The sequence below is a fragment of the Mercenaria mercenaria genome, chromosome 3, assembly GCF_021730395.1.
Source record: "Mercenaria mercenaria strain notata chromosome 3, MADL_Memer_1, whole genome shotgun sequence".
NCBI lineage: Eukaryota > Metazoa > Mollusca > Bivalvia > Venerida > Veneridae > Mercenaria > Mercenaria mercenaria.
In genome coordinates this window covers 69,873,772-69,894,292 of record NC_069363.1, presented here as the reverse complement: position 1 = coordinate 69,894,292, position 20,521 = coordinate 69,873,772, and the positions used below count along the sequence as shown (strand labels likewise).

General features: G+C 37.3%; 1 protein-coding gene across 8 annotated transcripts in view; it reads right to left on the bottom strand.

The window, feature by feature from the left end:
- LOC123524452 (hydroxymethylglutaryl-CoA synthase 1-like) overlaps positions 1 to 20,521 on the bottom strand; it is a 369,785-nt gene that overhangs the window by 96,434 nt on the left and 252,830 nt on the right. For 3 of the 8 annotated variants that reach the window (XM_045302659.2, XM_053538854.1, XM_045302658.2), the window contains exon 8: positions 16,307 to 16,461. The exons of 2 other annotated variants lie outside the window; for them this stretch is intronic. In XM_045302659.2, the coding sequence (XP_045158594.1) occupies positions 16,307 to 16,461 (155 nt within the window). Of the gene's footprint in view, positions 1 to 1,442; positions 2,299 to 9,635; positions 9,886 to 16,306; positions 16,462 to 16,511; positions 17,060 to 20,521 lie in introns of those variants that run through there. 3 more of the 8 variants (XM_053538856.1, XM_053538855.1, XM_053538858.1) reach the window with 3 other exon arrangements.

The window sequence follows — 20,521 nt, the reverse complement described above, 5'->3', positions numbered from 1 at the left end:
CACAAAATCGACTTTTAGCTATTCAAAATTTCACCATGGGTTCAGTTTTGAATAGTTATATCTATTTATTAATCATTTCTAACAACCGCTACAATATGTTGTTTGCATTTAACAATATTCAATAACTATGTCTGATATAGAGGGAAAAGGTTTATTCCGTTTCTGTTACATTTATAAATTCGTAAAGAGCAGGCTTTGGGTCAGAAAAAGTCCATATTCTGCATTTCCGTGAAGCGAAACCATTGATCACGTGGTCTAAATCAATGCAAACATCCTTGTAAATGTGTATCAGAGCTAGTAAAACATTCTATCACTCATCATTGTTGAACATAGGTAGTTTTTGAATGCATTTCATTGCACTGAATGAGCGTTCACAAAATGCAGATGTTGGAGGCATGGTCAGAAGCACAGACAGAATAGTGTTTACACACGGATACAAGACCTTGCTGGGAGGTATTAGAGTGGTCTGAAGTCTGTGGTTTCTGATTGGCAATATTCCAGTTTAGTTTCTACTTTGGTACCTCATTTGGAGATATCTTAAATGTGCCATGAAGATCTGGTGCATATGCGGTGTAAATAGGCACTGGCACTTCTGACTGGTTTTCACTACATTTTCGGCGGCAAAATGGTCTGCAATTTGTAAAATGCGAGTTGCCATTTCTAGACAAAATGGTTGACAAATACATTGTATACCGTAAACTGCCAGTAATCCAAGACATATTCTGCATCATGGTTGTCTCTATGCGTTCGCCTTCCAACACAAATTGGTTTAGATGTTTTAGTGATGAAGTCTCTGATCATACGCATTGCCTTTTTGTATCGGGCAAGCCACACTGCAGTCATTCCGCTCATTCGAGAGAACTTGTATCTTTGTCTCTGTAACGGCATTTAGTGAAAAAAAAACAAGGAAGAATATCCTACAGTCAATATCTTCCTTCTGCAAAAGGCTCATCAGCGCTACAATGGTACTCAACACCATTTCAGATACAAGAGAAATGATAAAGTCAAATCTAAGAACTGCAGCAAGACATTAGCCTGCCTTCTCATCTTCATCTTCATGCAGTGTTTCCTGAGCATGGATTTCCATGTGCACCGCATCTGCGGATGTCTCTAAATTATTTTTGTACTTGTAGCATGTGTAAATGTTGAGTTATGCTCAACCCGGGGCTAGAGGGCATGGACGGTAGCATGCATTTCCACTACCTCCACTACTGTCCATGAACAGGCTCAATCAAACCGAGCCTGCAACAATTTCGTTTTTGTCGTGTTGGGCGACCTGTCAAGTTTCCACTTTTTCTATTTTATCACTGTAAACTTGCTCTTAAACATGCAGAAGGCTCGACTTGACCACAGAGACTCAGAAACGGTTCACATTTTAGTGCGTTGCTCTATTTCCTTCCTTGGATCCCTTGCCAGTTCCTCGGTAAACGCTACCGATCATTTAGCTGAGTAATCAAACAGCACAGTTGCTATTTGGGATTTTAGAGCTGTGTACTAAAGCTAAATTCAAACAATGAGCTTTGCAATGTACATCAACTGCATGTGGAGATCGTTCTTTTATAAGCGTTTGCACACCACAGTATTTTTATGTTTGATGCCCCATCATAGCATTGCGCTCTTAACTTTAAAATACCTGGATCAGCTTCTTGCAAGAAATCCAAGATATTGCGATCTAATAAGATCTTTGATAGATTTTCACATTTAAAAAATCCTAAAGAAACTCTGTACGGAGTCACATTTATCATCAGTAGACCTAATCCTAATGCATAGCGAGAGTTGTTTCTTGGTTGATCTGTCAGTTGCTTTATCAACAATGATAGCAAAAAAGGAGCATTTAGGCAGTCGCTTACATTTTTTCTCTTATTTGAGATGTGTTTTTTTAATTATACTGTGCATTGCCCAAGTGCTCTCTTAAAATATCACCATCATGCGCAAATGATTATGCATCGTACAAACTGCAGTAACCTTTATTATTACCCCTAGTATGTGTCTATTTCTTTGTACTGAATTCTTTGTTGAATCAGATATTTTTTTGTTGATCGAATCGGTTTTTTTCCTGTCTTGAAAGTCGCATAATTTCCCTCTAGGTTCGACGCATCGTGGCGACAGGATTGTTTATAACGTCTTTTGTGCCAGATAGAAAAAATCTTCGAATCTGTTACTGGTAGCTCTAATATGAAGGCTTTCTCACTATCGCCAATGCGCCAAAACAAATAGCACAATATACTTCGTCTTTTGCGCCACTTGTACCTGGACAGCCATTTTGCATTGAATGTTCGCTGTTTATCACCAAACATTCTGAAAATATGTAAATATAAACATGACTTTCACAAAAATGTACAGAAACTAGGAAATATATGTAACACCCATTATCCCCTACACCCTTGTATTTTTATTGCATTTTTGGCATTTTCGTTTTTTTTCATATTTGAAGAAATCGTGTAGGCACATGTCTAAAGTGCCTATAGGAAGGTACGTCAGTGTCTTTAAGACATCATATAACAGCATGTAATTTAATTTCGTAGCGTCATCAAGTTTTACCGTTGATATTACTCTAAATACTGCGTTTATGTAATAAAATGGGGTAAAATGCAGTCAACCTATAAATACGTTGTAAAAAATCTTTTTATTTTCATTTGCGTGTTCTTTTGTTCTTTCATGAACATTCAGAATTAAATTATGTGGACAGATATAGAGTATGTCTGCTTCAGTGCCATACATGCATGAACTTTGGTAGATCCTGTTTTTCAAAAAATGCGATTTTATCCTTTGACACAATAAATATGTATAAACACATTTAAATATAGAAGTCTCATGAAACATAAGTATTTCTATAGTATGAAATATGAATCATTGACCCTGTAAGTGCAAAGCGCCCTTGAAGACTGTGTACGTGTTCAGCGCCATTTCGTAGATTTCGATATTCTCTTTTTGGCAGCTTTGTTTTTTGCCAGTTCGTTACATGCTTATGATGGACTGGATATTTGGATACCTTTTCATGTGATTGTACTGTCATTTCTTTCAGTAATTAATATTTTTTGGACAATATTGTGTCAGTCCATGGATATCGGCATTCCAAAAACTGCGAATGCATTCAAACTTCCTGAGTGTTCTCGGAAAATATAGGTGAATGGAACAAAGTATAGGTACCGGAGGAAATCAGAAGGTAAGGGCCATATGATAGGATATATTAGAACATCTAAAACAAATGTTTATCAATAGAAGTTCCTTGATTTTCCTGACGATTCGGAGAAATTATCGGCCATTTTTCCGTGTAAGCTGCCTTTTTAAGTCACGTGATTCCTCACACTGGCCCTAACTACTGTGGTTTTGAAGAAGAAGATTTTTAAAAGTTTCCTTTCGGTTGCCATGGCAACAAGACTTCTGCCTGGATTTCAGTTCTTTGGCCAATTTTGAAAGAAGGCCACCGAAGTGATCATTCCTGTGAAGTTTGGTGTAAATCTGCCCAGTGGTTTTAAAGAAAAGTTTTTTTTTTTTAAATTGCTGACACACGACGCACATCGAGCGGTCACAAAAGCTCACCTTGAACCTTTGGCTCAGGTGAGCTAATAATGACTTGGTTGCTTCTAAATGCTGCTCATTCAAGCTTCCATACTCTTCCCAATGAAAGTTAACAGCTGGGCATGCAAGTTGTGGGATCTACATTGGTGCTTAAGCTTTCTTAACAAGAGGGCCAACATGGCCCTAGGTCGCTCACCTGAGAAACACACCATAACAGTGTAAACATGTCTGACCTAGTGATTTCATAGAAACAAATATTCTGACAAACTTTCATTAAGATTGGATCCAAAATCTTGAGGGTAAACAAGTATTTTCTTTGATTTGACCTACTGACCTAGTTTTTCACCCCACATGAACCAGATCCATGCTTGTCCAAGATTCCATAAAAACAAACATTCTGACAAAGTTTCAGGAAGAATGAAAACAAGAGGGTCAAGATGGCCCTAGGTCGCTCACCTGAGAAACACACCATAACAGTGTAAATATTTTTGACCTAATGATTTCATGAAAAAAAATATTCTGACCAATTAACATTAAAATTGGAGCAAAAAATCTTGAGTATAAATAAGTATTTTCTTTGATTTGACCTAGTGACCTAGTTTTTGACCCCAGACTACCCATATTCGAACTTGACCTAGATTTCATCAAGCCAACCATTCTGACCAAATTTTATGAAATCCAGTGTAAAATGCAGTCCCTATTGCATACACAAGGTTTTTCCTTGATTTGACTTTAGTGACCTAGTTTTTAAAACCCAGATGACCCATATTCGAACTTGACCTAGATTTCATCAAGGCTATCATCCTGACAAAATTTCATGAAGATCAGTTGAAAAATACAGCCTCTATCGCATACACAAGGTTTTTCTTTGATTTAACCTAGTGACCTACTTTTTGACCCAGATGACCCATAACTGAACTTCACCTAGATTACATCAAGGCAATCATTCTGACCAAATTTCATGAAGATTAATTGAAAAATACAGCCTCTATCGCATACAGAAGGGTTTTCTATGATTTGACCTAGTGACCTACTTTTTGAGTCCAATGACCCATAATCAAACTCAACTTAGATTTTATCAAGGCAATCATTCTGAGGAAATTTCATGAATATCAATTGAAAAGTACAGCCTCTATCGCATACATAAGGTTTTTCTTTAATTTGACCTAGTGACCTAGTTTTTGACCTCAGATGACCCATATTCAAACTCAACCTAGATTTCATCAAGGCAATCATTCTGACTTAATTTCAGGAAGATCAATTGAAAAATATAGCCTCTATCGCATACACAAGGTTTTTCTTTGATTTGACCTTGTGACCTAGTTTTTGACCCAAGATGAACCACATTCGAACTCTGCCTATATTTCACCAAGGCAATCATTCTGACCAAAATTCATGAAGATTAATTGAAAAATACAGCCTCTATTGCATACACAAGGTTTTTCTTTGATTTGACCTAGTGACCTAGTTTTTGACCCCAGATGACCCATTTTCGAACTCGGCCTAGATTTCATCAAGGTTATCATTCTGACCAAAATTCATGAAGATTAATTGAAAAATACAGCCTCTATCGCATACACAAGGATTTTCTTTGATTTGACCTAGTGACCTAGTTTTTGACCCCAGATGACCCATTTTCGAACTCGGCCCAGATTTCATCAAGGTAATCATTCTGACCAAATTTCATGAAGATCAGTTGAAAAATACAGCCTCTATTGCATACACAAGCTAAATGTTGACGGACAGACAGACGACAGACAGACGCCTGACATCGAGTGGTCAGAAAAACTCACCTGAGCATTGCTCAGGTGAGCTAAAAAGTGACCTCTAGAGTGTATACAAGCTTTTCCTTTGATTTGACCTAGTGACCTAGTTTTTGGTACCACGCTACCCACATTCCAAATCATCCAAAACTTTAAACATCAATATAAACATTTTGACCAAATTTAATGAAGATATGGTCATAAATGTGGCCTCTAAGGTGTTATCAAGCTTTTCCTTTGATTTGACTGGATGACCTAATTTTTGACCCAACACGACCCAGATTCAAACCTGACCTAGAAGTCATCAAGACAAACATTGTGATCAAATTTCATGAAGATCCAGTGTAAAATGCAGTCCCTATTGCATACACAAAGTTTTTCTTTGATTTGACCTTGCGACCTAGTTTTTGACCACAGATTACCCGTATTAAAACTTGACCTAGATTTCATCAAGGCAGCCATTCTGACTAAATTTTATTAATATCCAGTGTAAATTTTTCGTTTCGTTTTGGTTTTAACGCCGTTTTTCAACAGTATTTCAGTCATGTAACGGCGGACAGTTAACCTAACCAGTGTTCCTGGATTCTGTACCAGTACAAACCTGTTCTCCGCAAGTAACTGCCAACTTCCCCACATGAATTATCAGAGGTGGAGGACTAATGATTTCAGACACAATGTCGTTTATCAAATAGTCACGGAGAACATACGCCCCGCCCGAGGATCGAACTCGCGACCCCGCGATCCGTAGACCAACGCTCTTACCTACTGAGCTAAGCGGGCGGGCTTCCAGTGTAAAACGCAGCCCCTTAGATTGCGTACAAAAGGTTTTTCTTTCATTTGAGCAGGTGACCTAGTTTTTGTTTATATTCGAATATGACCTAAATTGCATCCAGACAAACATTCTGATCAAATTTCATGAAGATCCAGTGTAAAATGCAGTTCCTGTTGCTTACACAAGGTTTTCCTTTGATTTGACCTAGTGACCTAGTTTTGACCTCAGATGACCCGTATTCGAACTTAACCTAGATTTCATCAAGGCAATCATTCTGACCAAATTCCATGAACCTCAATTGAAAAATACAGCCTCTATCACATACACAACGTTTTTTCTTTGATTTGTGCTAGTAACGTTTTTGACCCCAGATGACCCATATTCAAATCTGACATAGATTTCATCAAGGCTATCATTCTGATCAAATTTTATGAATATCCAGTGTAAAATGCAGCCCCTATTGTGTACTAAAGGATTTTCTTTGATTTGACCAGGTGACCTAGTTTTTGGCCCCAGATGACCCATATTCAAACTTGACCTAGATTGCATCCAGACAAACATTCTGATCAAATTCCATGAAGATCCGGTGTAAAATGCAGTCCCCATTGCATACACAAGGTGTTTCTTTGATTTGACCTCGTGACCTAGTTTTTGACCCCAGATGACCCATATTCAAACTTAACCTTAATTTCATCAAGGCTATCATTCTGACCAAATTTCATGAAGATCAATTGAAAAATACAGCCTCTATTTCATACACAAGGTTTTTCTTTGAGTTGACCTAGTGACCTAGATTTTGACCCCAGATGACCCATATTCTAACTTGACCTAGATTTCATCAAGGCAATCATTTGGACTAATTTTTATGAATATCCAGTGTAAAATGCAGCCTCTATTGCGTACACAAGGTATTTGTCCGGGTGACATAGTTTTTGACCCTAGATGAACCATATTCAAACTCGACCTAGATTTCATCCAGACAAACAATCTGATCAAATTTCATGAAGATCCAGTGTAAAATGCAGTCCCTATTGCATACACAAGGTTTTTCTTTGATCTGACATAGTGACCTAGTTTTTGCTCAGGTGAAAGTCAGTGTTAAGATTGGTGTGCAAAACTGTACATGTCATCCAAATTTCAAGACTGTATCTTAAAAAACAACAAAGTAGGTCAGAAGGTCAAGGTCACAGTCAAGTGGCCCCTAATTACTTGGGGTCATCAGGTAATTATAATTAAACAGTCTGGGAAATATTATCAGATAATTTTTGAAGTATTTATTCCTATATAACTCATATAACAAGTGACCCCCTGGGCGTAGCCTCTTTTCACCCCAGGGGCATAATTTAAACAATCTTGTTAGAGAGCCACTAGGTTATGCTACATAACAAATATCAAAGGCCTAGGCCTTGAATTTTCAGACAAGAAGATTTTAAAGCTTTTTACTTATATAGGTCTATGTAAAACTTTGGACCCCCTGGGCAGGGCCTCTTTTCACCCCATGAACATAATTTAAACAATTTTGGTAGAGGACCAAGGCCTTGCAGTTTCAGACAAGAAGATTTTTGAATTTTGTTTTCCTATGTAAGTCTATGTAAACCAGGACGGGGCCTCTTTTAACCCCAGGGGCATAATTTAAACAATCTTCATAGAGGACCATTAGATGATGTCACATGCCATATATCTAGACTCTACGCCTTGCGGTTTTGGACAAGAAAATTTTTTAAGATTTTCCTTTCGATTGCCATGGAAACCAGAGTTCTGTGTGGTCCAATTCAATTCTGTGAACAGATTTGAAAGGGGGCCACCAAGAATCATTCCTGTCAAGTTTAGTGTAAATCTGCCCAGTGGTTTTCAAGAAGAAGTAGATTTTTTTAGAAATTGTTGGCGGACGGACAATGCACACCGCATGACAGACGACGCACATCAAGCTTTCAAGCCTTTGGCTCAGGTGAGCTAAGATGGGACATATTGTGTCAAACATTGTTAATCTACCAGAAAACCAATGCTGAACAAAACATATCCAACTACGGAAAGTTTGTCTGAATACTCCGGACTTCCATGGAAATTCAGACATTCAATGGAAACCTCTGGAATTTTCTCAGCCGGGGAATTCAATTCTGTGAACAATTTTGAAAGGGAGCCACCCAAGGATCATTCCTGTGAAGTTTAGTGTAAATCTGCCCAGTGGTTTTGAAGAAGAAGATCTTTTTAGAAATTGTTGAAGGACTGACGACGCACACAGCAAGACGCACATCCAAGTGTTCACAAAAGCTCACCTTCAGCCTTTGGCTCAGGTGAGCTAAAAAGGGACATACTGTGTCAAACATTGTAATCTACCGTCATCCTACAAATATAACACGCACATTTTTTACCGAGATTCTGGTCTCGAAGGACCGATGTGTCCTATGTATGGGGATAGAAAAAGACCAAACATTTCCACCGACTCAACAAGAGCTCCGCCAAGCGGGGCAATATACGCCCAAAGGATTACATCATAGGATGGGAGAAAAATTTAAAGAACTTGACTGTTGTAGCCCAAAGGAGTGGAACAACAAAAGGAAAACTTCAAAAAACAAATCTAAGTCCACAAAAAAATATTCAAAGTCCACAAAAAAAAAAAAAATCCTTATCAGGTATGTAAAAGTACACCTAAAAATTAGAGGTACCATCCATGTTGTACCACAGAAAAGTGGTCTCGGTTTTTGCCTACAGCCAATAATAAAAAAGTTTCAAAATAAGCTATTTATAGTAACATAAAAGGGAAGTAATTCAAAAAAAATTATTGTAAGTGAACAAAAAAGAGATCTGCCAAATAAAAACAAGAGCACTGCAATGCAGAGCAATATACACAAAGCAAAGTCATATATGACCTTTGACCCTTAAGTGTGACCTTGACCTTGAAGCAAGTCATCCGGAACATGCGCTCTGCACATCGTCTCAGTGTGGTGAACATTTCTGCCAAGTTTCTTTGAAATCCTTCCAGCAGTTCAAGAGTTACAGAGCGGACATGAAACAAACTGATATGACTTTTGACCCCTAAGTGTGACCTTGACCTTGAAGCGAGTCATCCCGAACATGCGCTCTGCACGTTGTCTTGGTGTGGTGAACATTTGTGTCAAGTTTCTTTGAAATCCTTCAAGGGGTTCAAGAGTTACAGAGCGGACATGAAACAAACTGATATGACCTTTGACTCCTAAGTGTGACCTTGACCTTAAAGCAAGACATCCAAAAAATGCGCTCTGCACGTCGTCTCAGTGTGGTGAACATTTGTGTCAAGTTTCCCTGAAATCCTTTAAGGGGTTCAAGAGTTACAGAGCGGACACGAAATTGCTGACGGACGGACGGACAGACGGACACCATCATCATAACATAAAACGTCCCTTCGGGCGTATAAAAATTAAGAAAATCGATCTTTGTTTACACCGCGTACCTCTATATTGAAGAGAATTCAAGGGGAGTAAATACCAATGACTCGGGCATAGCTAATAGCCGGTATCAAACCCGATGTCTTAAATTACTTTTGTATAAAATGTAAATTTAGAGCTCACGTAAAATCTTAAGATATCATAAATAAATGCTGTTTTTCATTAAAATATATTTTACAATGCATTTCTGTAACTGATCATTAAGTTTTAAACAAGACCTGTGTAAAACTTTTCCTGCGTGTTTTCACATATTTTGCATTAAAATACTTGAAACTCCAAATCAGGTAGCCCGGAAATTGATTATCTAGTCTTCAAACATAATTTTGACAGTTGTCTATAATCCTCTTGTTCATCGAGAAATTCACGCCCGATGCATTACTTATCTTACATCTACTGTCACAATCTGCAAACAATTAACCATTTTATCATACCTGGAGGCAATTGTAAACATGTGCATGTGCAATTTTAGACTGAGCCAATATGATCATAGTCGCTGATCCATAATGTTCAAAACAATTTGCAAACTAATCTTAAACAAGAGTGCCAGAATGTCACAATATACGCCCGTCACAGCAAATTTCTTTACACTAGCACCTGTATTTGCAAATGGAATTTTAATTTTGTGGTAGTAATTATTGTAATTCTTTTGTTTTTCTAAATCCACATAAAAACTCCTTACCAGGTAGAGATACCTTAAAATACACCTAAACTTTGAAAGTAACATCTATGTTGTACCACAGAAAAGTGGTCTTGGCTTTTCCCTACGGTCAATTATAAAAAAAGTTACAATATAAGTTATTTATAGTAACAACTAAGGGAAGTTAATCTTTAAAAAAAAGAAAAAAATCCCCCCCCCCCCCAAAAACTTTTAAGTCCACATAAAGATCCTTACCAGGTAGAGATAGGTCAAAATACACCTCAGAATTGGATGTAACATGCATGTTGTACTACAGAAAAGTGGTCTCGATTTTTCCCTACAACTAGTAATGAAAAAGTTACAATACAAGCTATTTACAGTAACAACAAAGGGAAGTAATTCTAAAGAAGGGACCTGCGCATGACACTTTGTCTCATGATGGTGTACAATTGTACCAAGTTACATCAAAATCCCTCCATGCATGAAGAAGAAATGCTTCGGACAAAGTCATTCTTGTATCTGACCTTTGGCCTCTAAGTGTGACCTTGACCTTAGACCTAGGGACCTGGTTCTTGCGCAAGACACTCCATTTCGTGGTGGTGAACATTTGTGCCAAGTTATATCAAAATCCCCCCTATGCTTGAAGTAGAAATGCTCCGGACAAAGTTTTCATTCTTGTATCCTTTGACCTCTGTGACCTTGACCTTAGACCTAGGGACCTGGTTCTTGCGAATGACACTCCGTCTCATGATGATGAACAATTGTGCCAAGTTACAACCTGTCTAGCATACCCTGACAAAAAATTAGGGCTAATTTTAGGGCAATTTGTACAAAAAAATAGGGCTGAAATTAGGAATTTGGTACAATTTTAAGGAAATTTTAGGGCTAAATTTAGGAATTTTCAAATTAAAATATGGACTTTAAAGACCATGTAATGTGCTTACCTTTATGTGATTGACATAAAAGTAACTCACAAATAGTGCTTTATTTACAGAAAAGACGTCTACCAGCTTTCCACTGTTTTCAGCTATTGTTGGCTGTATCCTGGAAATAAACAGAAATGAGAATTAACTACTTTGACTAAAAGTACACATTAAAAAGAGCACAGTGTCACTAGCTATACACTTACTATGTCTGACTGTAAAGAGTTTAATTATGGCCTCCTCTTCTCCCCTTATAGCCATCACAATCCACACCATATTTTTTTATTCTTTAATTTTTTAAACAATGAAACAATGCCAAAAAGTAAGAAATGCTGTCAACTGGAGTACAGTGTATTGCCAGCAACAGTGCATATCAGAGTACACAAATTGAGAGTGAACTAAGACAAGTGTTCAACAAACTCATAACTATGATTAATTTGTACAGAAATTATAACACACTTATTACCAACAAATACATAGTTTTACAACATTCAGCATGGACATCAGGTACTTGATATACTTAGAAAATACAAATTAAACCAGCACAGGTCATTAAATTAGCAAATTCACAAAAACTGGTCCGAAGCCATACATTTGTTGACATCAGTGCATGATTGTGAGAAAAATTTCAAGAATCGTCTCCTCTTCACCCTTTTCAGCTATCACATTCCACAATAAACAATTTGTTAATTTGAAGCATTGACAGCTCAAAAAATTGCAGTGGGAAAAATATACATCTAATAGTCTAATAAAAATGTTGATGGGCATCAGTTACATATTTGACTAGAAACTTGTATAGCTTGCAAACAATACATACATGTATAAAGAATAAATCTGAACTGTGATCACATATTACATAATTATGAAGAACAGGCCAAGTAAATAATCAGAATTTGACCTGATTTTTTATTATGTCTACACCTATATACACCTATTAACTAGGTATTACTTCTGCACTATGTGTATGCTACACTTCCAGTGAAGGAGCACTAAATATCCCTCAGATAATCTTCACTGGGAAATAGATCTTTCAAGTATCACAATTTACCTTCAGAAATCCTATCTCTGTCATCTAGTCACAACCAATAACAAGCTGAACACATGGATCCACTGGTAAACTGCTTTGAACTGTGCTAAACTGTTTTTTTCTGAATTAGAACTTTTAAACAACATTTAAAACATTTTCTCTTTTTGATCATTGCAAAAAAGTTAAAAAATTAGGAATCTTTGTGAAAAAACAGGGCCTTTTTAGGAATTTCCTTTGATTTTTTAAAAAAAATAGGAATTTTAGCCAAATTAAAAAAAAAAAGGAAAAAGTAGGAATTTTAGGGACGCTAGACAGCCTGAAGTTAAATCAAAATCCCTCCATGCATGAAGAAGATATGCTCCGGACAAAGTCATTCTTGAAATTGACCTTTGATCTCTAAGTGTGACCTTGACCTTAGACCTAGGGACCTGGTTCTTGCGCATGACACTCCGTCTCATGATGGTGAACAACTGTGCCAAGTTTCATCAAAATCCCTCCATGCATGAAGAAGATATGCTCCGGACTGTCATTCTTGAATTTGACCTTTGACCTCAAAGTGTGACCTTGACCTTAGACTTAGGTACCTGATTCTTGCGCATGACACTCTGTCTCAGCATGGTGAACAACTGTGCCAAGTTTCATCAAAATCCCTCCATGCATGAAGAAGATATGCTCTGGACAAAGTCTTTCTTGAATTTGACCTTTGACCTCAAAGTGTGACCTTGACCTTAGACCTAGGGACCTGGTTCTTGCAAATGACACACCGGTTCATGATGGTGAACAATTGTGCCAAGTTAAATCAAAATCCCTCCATGCATGAAGAAGATATGCTCCGGACAAAGTCATTCTTGAAATTGACCTTTGATCTCTAAGTTGACCTCGACCTTAGACCTAGGGACCTGGTTCTTGCGCATGACACTCCATCTCATGATGGTGAACAACTGTGCCAAGTTTCATCAAAATCCCTCCATGCATGAAGAAGATATGCTCCGGACAAAGTCATTTTTGAATTTGACCTTTAAATGTGACCTTGACCTTAGACCTAGGGACCTGGTTCTTGCGCACGACACTCCGTCTCATGATGTTGAACAACTGTGCCAAGTTTCATCAAAATCCCTCCATGCATGAAGAAGATATGCTCCGGACAAAGTCTTTGGACGCCGCCCGGTTCCGCCCAACCGCCCGCCCACCAGGGGCGTTCCCAAAATACGTCCCGTTTTTCAAACGGGCATATAAAAAATTACGTCATTTTACCGCCACATGCCAAAGTGTACTTTCGTTTTCACTGACGTCAATATTCATAGAGTGATCAGAGGATGCGGCAGTGCTTACACAGAGTTTATGCTTTTTCAATTTAAATACTTGCACAGCATGCAAAAACATCGACAATGATTTAGCAAAAACCAGCGAGTTCGTGGAAACTATAGCGGATTTCGGACAAACATAAATTCAGATAAGTGATAAGTGGGTATAAGCATTTTTCCAGAATTCTGCTGATATTTTTTCACTGCGTCCTATACACGAATGCGACCTATAATCGGCCGATTACGGTACCATAAAACCAATGCTGAACAAAACAAGAGGGTCATAATGACCCTGGATCGCTCACCTGAGTAATATGAGCTACATGTTTCAAATGTCAAACTGACACTAAAATATTAAGAAAGTAGGTCAACAGTCACATCTATGGTCACTGAAAGTCAGTTTTAAGATCGGTATGCAAAACTGTACATGTCATCCAAATTTCAAGACTGTACCTTAAAAAACAAGAAAGTAGGTCAGTAGGTCACATTCATGGTCACTGAAATTTAGTTTTAAGATCAGTCTGCAAAACTTTTCACGTCATCCATATTTCAAGGCTGTATCCTAAACAAGAGGACCACGAAGGCCCTGTATCGCTCATCTGACCTAGGAATCATCAAGATTAACATTCTGACCAAATTTCTTTAAGATATTGTCATAAATGTGGCCTCTACAGTGTTAACTAGCTTTTTCTTTGATATGACCTGGTGACCTAGTTTTTGAACCTACATGACCCAGATTCAAACTGGATCTTGAGATCATCAAGATTAAAATTCTGACCAAGTTACATGAAGATACAGTAATAAATGTGGCCTCTACAGTGTTAACAAGCTTTTTCTTTGATCTGACTCGGTGACCTAGTTTTTGCCCCCGGATGACCCGATATCGAATTCATCCAAGATTTTACTGAGGTTAAAATTCTGACCAAGTTTCATTAAGATTTGGCCAAAATTGTGACCTCTGGAGTGTTAACTAGCTTTTCCTTTGATTTGACCCGGTGACCTAGTTTTTGACCCCTTAAGACCCAGATTCGAACTTAACCTAAAGATCATCAAGATTAACATTCTGATTAAGTTTCATGAAGATACAGTCAAAAATGTAGTCTCTAGAGTGTTAACAAGCTTTTCCTTTGATTTAACCTAGTGACCTAGTTTTTGAACTCATCTGACCCAGATTTGAACTTGACCTACATATCATCAAGATTAACATTCTGACCAAGTTTCATTAAGATATGGTCAAAAAATTGGCCTCTATAGTGTGAACTAGCTTTTCCTTTTATTTGACCTGGTGACCTAGTTTTTCACCATACATGACCCAGATTCAAACTAGATCTTGAGATCATCAAGATTAACATTCTGACTAAATTTCATGAAGATACAGTCATAAATGTGGCCTCTACAGTGTTAACAAGCTTTTCCTTTGATCTGACCCGGTGACCTAGTTTTTGAACCCAGAAGACCCAATATCAAAATAATGCAAGATTTCATTGAGGGTAACATTCTGATCAAGTTTCAATAAGATTGGCCCAAAATTGTGACCTCTAGAGTGTTAACAAGCTTTTCCTTTGATTTGACCTGGTGACCTGGTTTTTGACCCCGGATGACCCAACATCGAACTCGTCCAAGATTTTATTAAGGGTAACATTCTGACCAAGTTTCATTAAGATTGGGCAAAAATTGTGACCTCGTGTTAACAAGCTTTTCCTTTGATTTGACCTGGTGACCTAATTTTTGACCCCAGATGACCCAATATCGAACTTGTCCAAGATTTTATTGAGGGTAACATTCTGACCAAGTTTCATTAACATTAAGCCAAAATTGTGACCTCTAGAGTGTTAACAGTCAAATTGTTGACGACGACGGACGGACCAAGGACACAGGGCGATCACAAAAGCTCACCTTGAGCACAAAGTGCTCAGGTGAGCTAAAAACAAGAAGTAGGTCAGTAGGTCACATTCATGGTCGCAGAAAGTCAATTTAAAGATCAGTGTGCTAACCTGTACATGTCATCCAAATTTCAAGGCTGTATCTTAAACAAAACAAGAAAGTAGGTCAGTAGGTCACACTCATGGTCATTGAATGTCAGTTTTAAGATCGATGTGCAAAACTGTACATGTCATCCAAATTTCAAGGCTGTATCTTAAAAAACAAAAGTATGTCAGTAGGTCACATTCCACATGACCCAGATTCGAACTTTACCTAAAGATTATCAAGGTTAACATTCTGACCAAGTTTCATGAAGATAAGTCATAAATGTGGCCTCTAGAGTGTTAACAAGCTTTTCCTTTGATTTGACCTGGTGACCTAATTTTTGACCCCACCTGACCCAGATTTGAACTTGACCTAAATATCATCAAGATTAACATTCTGACAAAGTGTCATAAATGTGGCATCTAGAGTGTAAACTAGGTTTTTCTTTGATTTGACCTGGTGATCTAGTTTTTGACCCCACATGACCCAGATTCGAACTTGACCTATAGATCACCAAGATTAACATTTGACTAAGTTTCATTAAGGTATAGTCATAAATGTGGCCTCTAGAGTGTTAACAAGCTTTTCCTTTAATTTGACCTAGTGACCTAGTTTTTGATCCCAACTAACCCAGATTTGAATTTGACCTAAATATCATCAAGATTAACATTCTAACCAAATTTCATACAGATATTGTCGTAAATGTGGCCTCTAGAGTGTTAACAAGCTTTTCCTTTGATTTGACCTGGTGACCTAGTTTTTGATCTCAGATTACCCAATATCATACTTGTCCAAATTTTATTGAGAGTAATATTCTGACCAAGTTTCATTAAGATTGGGCCAAAATTGTGACCTCTAGAGTGTTAACAGTCAAATTGTTGACGACGGACACAGGGCGATCACAAAAGCTCACCTTGAGCACTTCGTGCTCAGGTGAGCTAAAAATCAATAGATTTACAACAAACCAGTGGGATCAGCTTTTCTGTTGATTGGTCATTTAAGTCTACTGGTGACTGTAATGGTTTTCTTTCATACTTTCTGCGATGTTTGTCATCTATATCTGTTAGATACCATGTACCAGGGAAGATATGTTCTGTATTTCCCACTGGCTTATAGGGGGCTGAAATGTGTGATAAACTGTTTAAAGATTTATTATACCTAAAGTTCACATCTTGAACAAGAGCTGTTTGTAAAACACTTATGCCCCATATATAGTCCTGTCAGAAGTAACTAGGCATCTAGTTTTCAGTTTCAAGAATACCTTTGACCTACTGAACACCTTAACAAAAAGTCTATTAAGTCTGATTGTCTTAGGCATAAGCATTTTTCAACACGTAAAGCTGGGACTTCCTTTATACTGGGATTAAATTAATCAACTTGTTGTAAATCGCAAAACTGCACCCATTTTTGGTAATACGAGAAGTACGATTTTGCTGTTGATAGTTGCCAGGATGATAAGAGCAAGTCTGCAACTTCTGCTGGTAGTCAGTCACTAATGAGTTTTTCCCTGATATCAGGAAAACACCTAGAGTCATCTGACTTAAAGAATGCTCTCTTTTTTCGAATTGTAAAGAACTTCCTCCACTGGTGGTAGTAAATAGCTTTGTCCTGTTATCATCTAAAGCCATGGAAACCAGACTTGCGTTGTAAAAACTGGTGCCACCAACACTGCTGTTTCTTGTTCTTTGTCTTTTTTCTGCAATACTGCTGCTACCAAACTACAGGTAAAAGGAGGAAAAAGATACAGACAGTTAAAATTGTTCCAATTCAATGAAAAAGTACTTACAGTGTAGGCATTTGCATCAGGTGTAAATGAGATTTATTTTGCCAATTTGTGGTTAAGTTTTGATGCAAAAAGATCTATGTCACATGTCACAGCCATTTTTTGCAGAATCTTTGTAAATATCTCTTGTTTGATTGACCACTCCATGTCCGTTGAAGTTAACCTTGATAATTTGTCAGCAGTAACATTCTCAATTCCAGAATATGAAAAACACTTAGTGTGTTTTTTCTGTTCTCACACCACGACCAATTATTTCATAAGTCAATTCCTTCAATTCTTTTATGCAAACACCCATTTTTGAAAGATATTTGATAGCAACCGTGTTATCTAAGAAAAAATGAACATGTGCATCTGTGCGGCCTTCACATAACGCAGAGAAAGCTGCTTTGAGTTCAAGGTAATTTATGTGATGGACTTTTTCTTGTACAGACCATAAACCTGACACTTTCACATCAATAGTTTTGTCATAGCCACCCCATCCAGACATTGAGCTATCCCATTCTATTTGCATAACTGGTTCAGGTAACTGTATTGGCCTGAATGCAGTGTCAATGTTATTTATCCACCAAAGTACCGTCATCCTACAAATATAAGACGCATATTTTTTACCGAGATTCTGGTCTCGAAGGACCAATGCGTCCTATATATGGGGATAGAAAAAGACTAAACGTTTCTCCCAACTCAAAAATTAAGAAAATTGATCTTTGTTTACACCGCGTACCTCTATATTGAAGAGAATTCAAGGGGAGTAAATACCAATGACTCGGGCATAGCTAATAGTCGGTATCGGGACCCGGCGTCTTAAATTACTATTGTATAAAATGTAAAATTTAGAGCTCACGTAAAATCTTAAGATAAATAAATGCTGTTTTTCATTAAAATATATTTTACAATGCATTTCTGTAACTGATCATTAAGTTTTTAACAAGACCTGTGTAAAACTTTCCCTGCGTGTTTTCACACATTTAGCTTTAAAATACTTGAAACTCCATATCAGGTAGCCTGGAAATCGATTATCTAGTCTTCAAACATAATTTTGATAGTTGTTTATAATCCTCTTGTTCACACCCGATGCATTACTTATCTTACATCTACTGTCACAATCTGCAAACAATTAACCATTTAGTCATACCCGGAGGCAATTGTAAACATGTGCATGCGAGATTTTAGACTGATCCAATATGATCATAGTTGCTGATCCATAATGTTCAAAACAATTTGCAAACCAGTCTTAAGATTACGTCATTTTACCGCCACATGCCAAAGTGTACTTTCGTTTTCACTGGCGTCAGTATTCATGGAGTGATCAGAGGATGCGGCAGTTTAGTGCTTACACAGAGTTTATGCTTTTCAATTTAAATACTTGCACAACATGCAAAAACATTGACAATGATTTAGCAAAAACCAGCGAGTTCGTAGAAACTATAGGGAATTTCGGACAAACATAAATTAAATTCAGATAAGTGATAAGTGGGTATAAGCATTTTTCCAGAATTCTGCTGATATTTTTTCACAGCGTCCTATACACGAGTGCGACCTATAATCGGCCAATTATGGTAAACACTGCTTACGTTTATCAGACATCAATATTTTTGCTTTAAAGTTGCCTTTGTGAAATTTCAACACAGCATCTCTTTCAATCTCTAAATGTTTGTAATATAAACCTGCATACTGAACACCTGGTTCTCTAGCTACTAATTTGCCTATCACACTAGGGAACTCCCTGATTGTTTGTGCTTTAGCCTTAAGTATAAATGTGCAGCATTGTTTAACATCATCACATTTTTCAAGTGCCAATCTTACTGTCATTGTCACAGAGTCTATCAAAAACCCAACAAATGCAATAACTGGAGTAGGTTCTACTACTGATTTTTCAGTATGCACAAGTGAACCCCAAGTCATTTACTAGTGTCCAAGTATCTCTAATATTTCTTGTACATTCACTATGCGAATCTTGACTGTAGAAATCTATCATCAATATACACAGCATTTTCCTAAGGGCAGAAAAAACAGCCTTTAATATTTTTGTAAACAATCTTGGAGAGCTAGACAGCCCATTAGGTAGCACTTGGAATTCAAAACAAGTATCCCAAAAATTTCCTGTAGTCTTTGTGAATTGGAATACTATAGTAAGCTTGTCTCAGGTCAATGCTTGCAAACCATGCATTAGGTTTAATCATTGTAAAAATGTGTTTTAAAGTTTCCATTTCAAAATTATGTTTCTTTACAAATTTGTTGAGTGGTTTCAAATTTAAGTCTATATACATAGAACTATTCTTTTTTGGTCTTAAAAATATGTTCGATATCACTTGATCCGGAGTCTGATTAACAACTTCTATGACTTCGTGTTGTAAAAGTAACTTTAGCTATTCCTCTTATAATTTTTTCCTCTTTGTCAGAAAAAACAATTTTAGGGTGCGAACCAATAATGTCAGAGATGTTTTTACAGTCAAATTCAATTTTGCAACCTTGCTTTACATTTGTCTGATGTTATTTTATACCAGGCTTGAACATTATTAGATATGTTTCCTGCTTTGAAAAATTCCCATTTATTTATTAAATGTTCATACATGCCATTTTTACTTACATTCAGTTCTTTTGATTCCTGGCTTGTCCCTGAGGTCTTGGCTTGTTCATGTGCTTGTGGGACAGGCCCTGTCTGGATAAAAAATCCTTTCCCGCTTGTTTGAAAGGACACTTTGTTGGGGATAGCCCATAACCATATGTTGGCCTGTGGCTGGGTGTAGATCCTTTCTTACTTGAGTCATCTTTACCACCCTCATGATACCTCTTTTTTCCCTTTTTGTCTGGTTTAGCAAGGTCTTTCTCAAGCTTTTTCATATCGGAAATTGTTTTAACCCATTCTGAAAGGTTGTCCCCAAACAGATTTTTGGAGACTGGGGTTTGGGGTTGACAGAACTTGCCAAATTCTGTTTTCAAACCTGGTTTTAGCATTTTTCCATGGAAAATTGTGATGTCTCAATTTGCAAATGGCAGTAACTCCATACATTCAAAAGCCTTGTTGAATAATTCCATAGAGTCTATCAATTGAATTAACAGTACCATTGCTTTACCGACATACTGTTGTGTTGTTTGAAACCCACAATTCTGCATACGAAGTGGTTTAGATAAGACATCATAATTCCACATTTCTTCATTAATTTTTGGTGGTGCGAGAAGATAGCTGTTTTCCGGATATTAAATAGCTTCGCAAAGTTTTTTTCCCTTTTTCGATGTCATAGTTAGTATTTAAGTAATTCGTAACTGCAGTAGCTACAGTTCAATTAACAGCAGTGCCTAACTCCTAACATCCTTCTGGTTTTGATGAAATTGCCATCAATTTACCATTTTTTCAGTTTAACATCTTCTTCCATGTCTACATTTTTGACTGGAAACC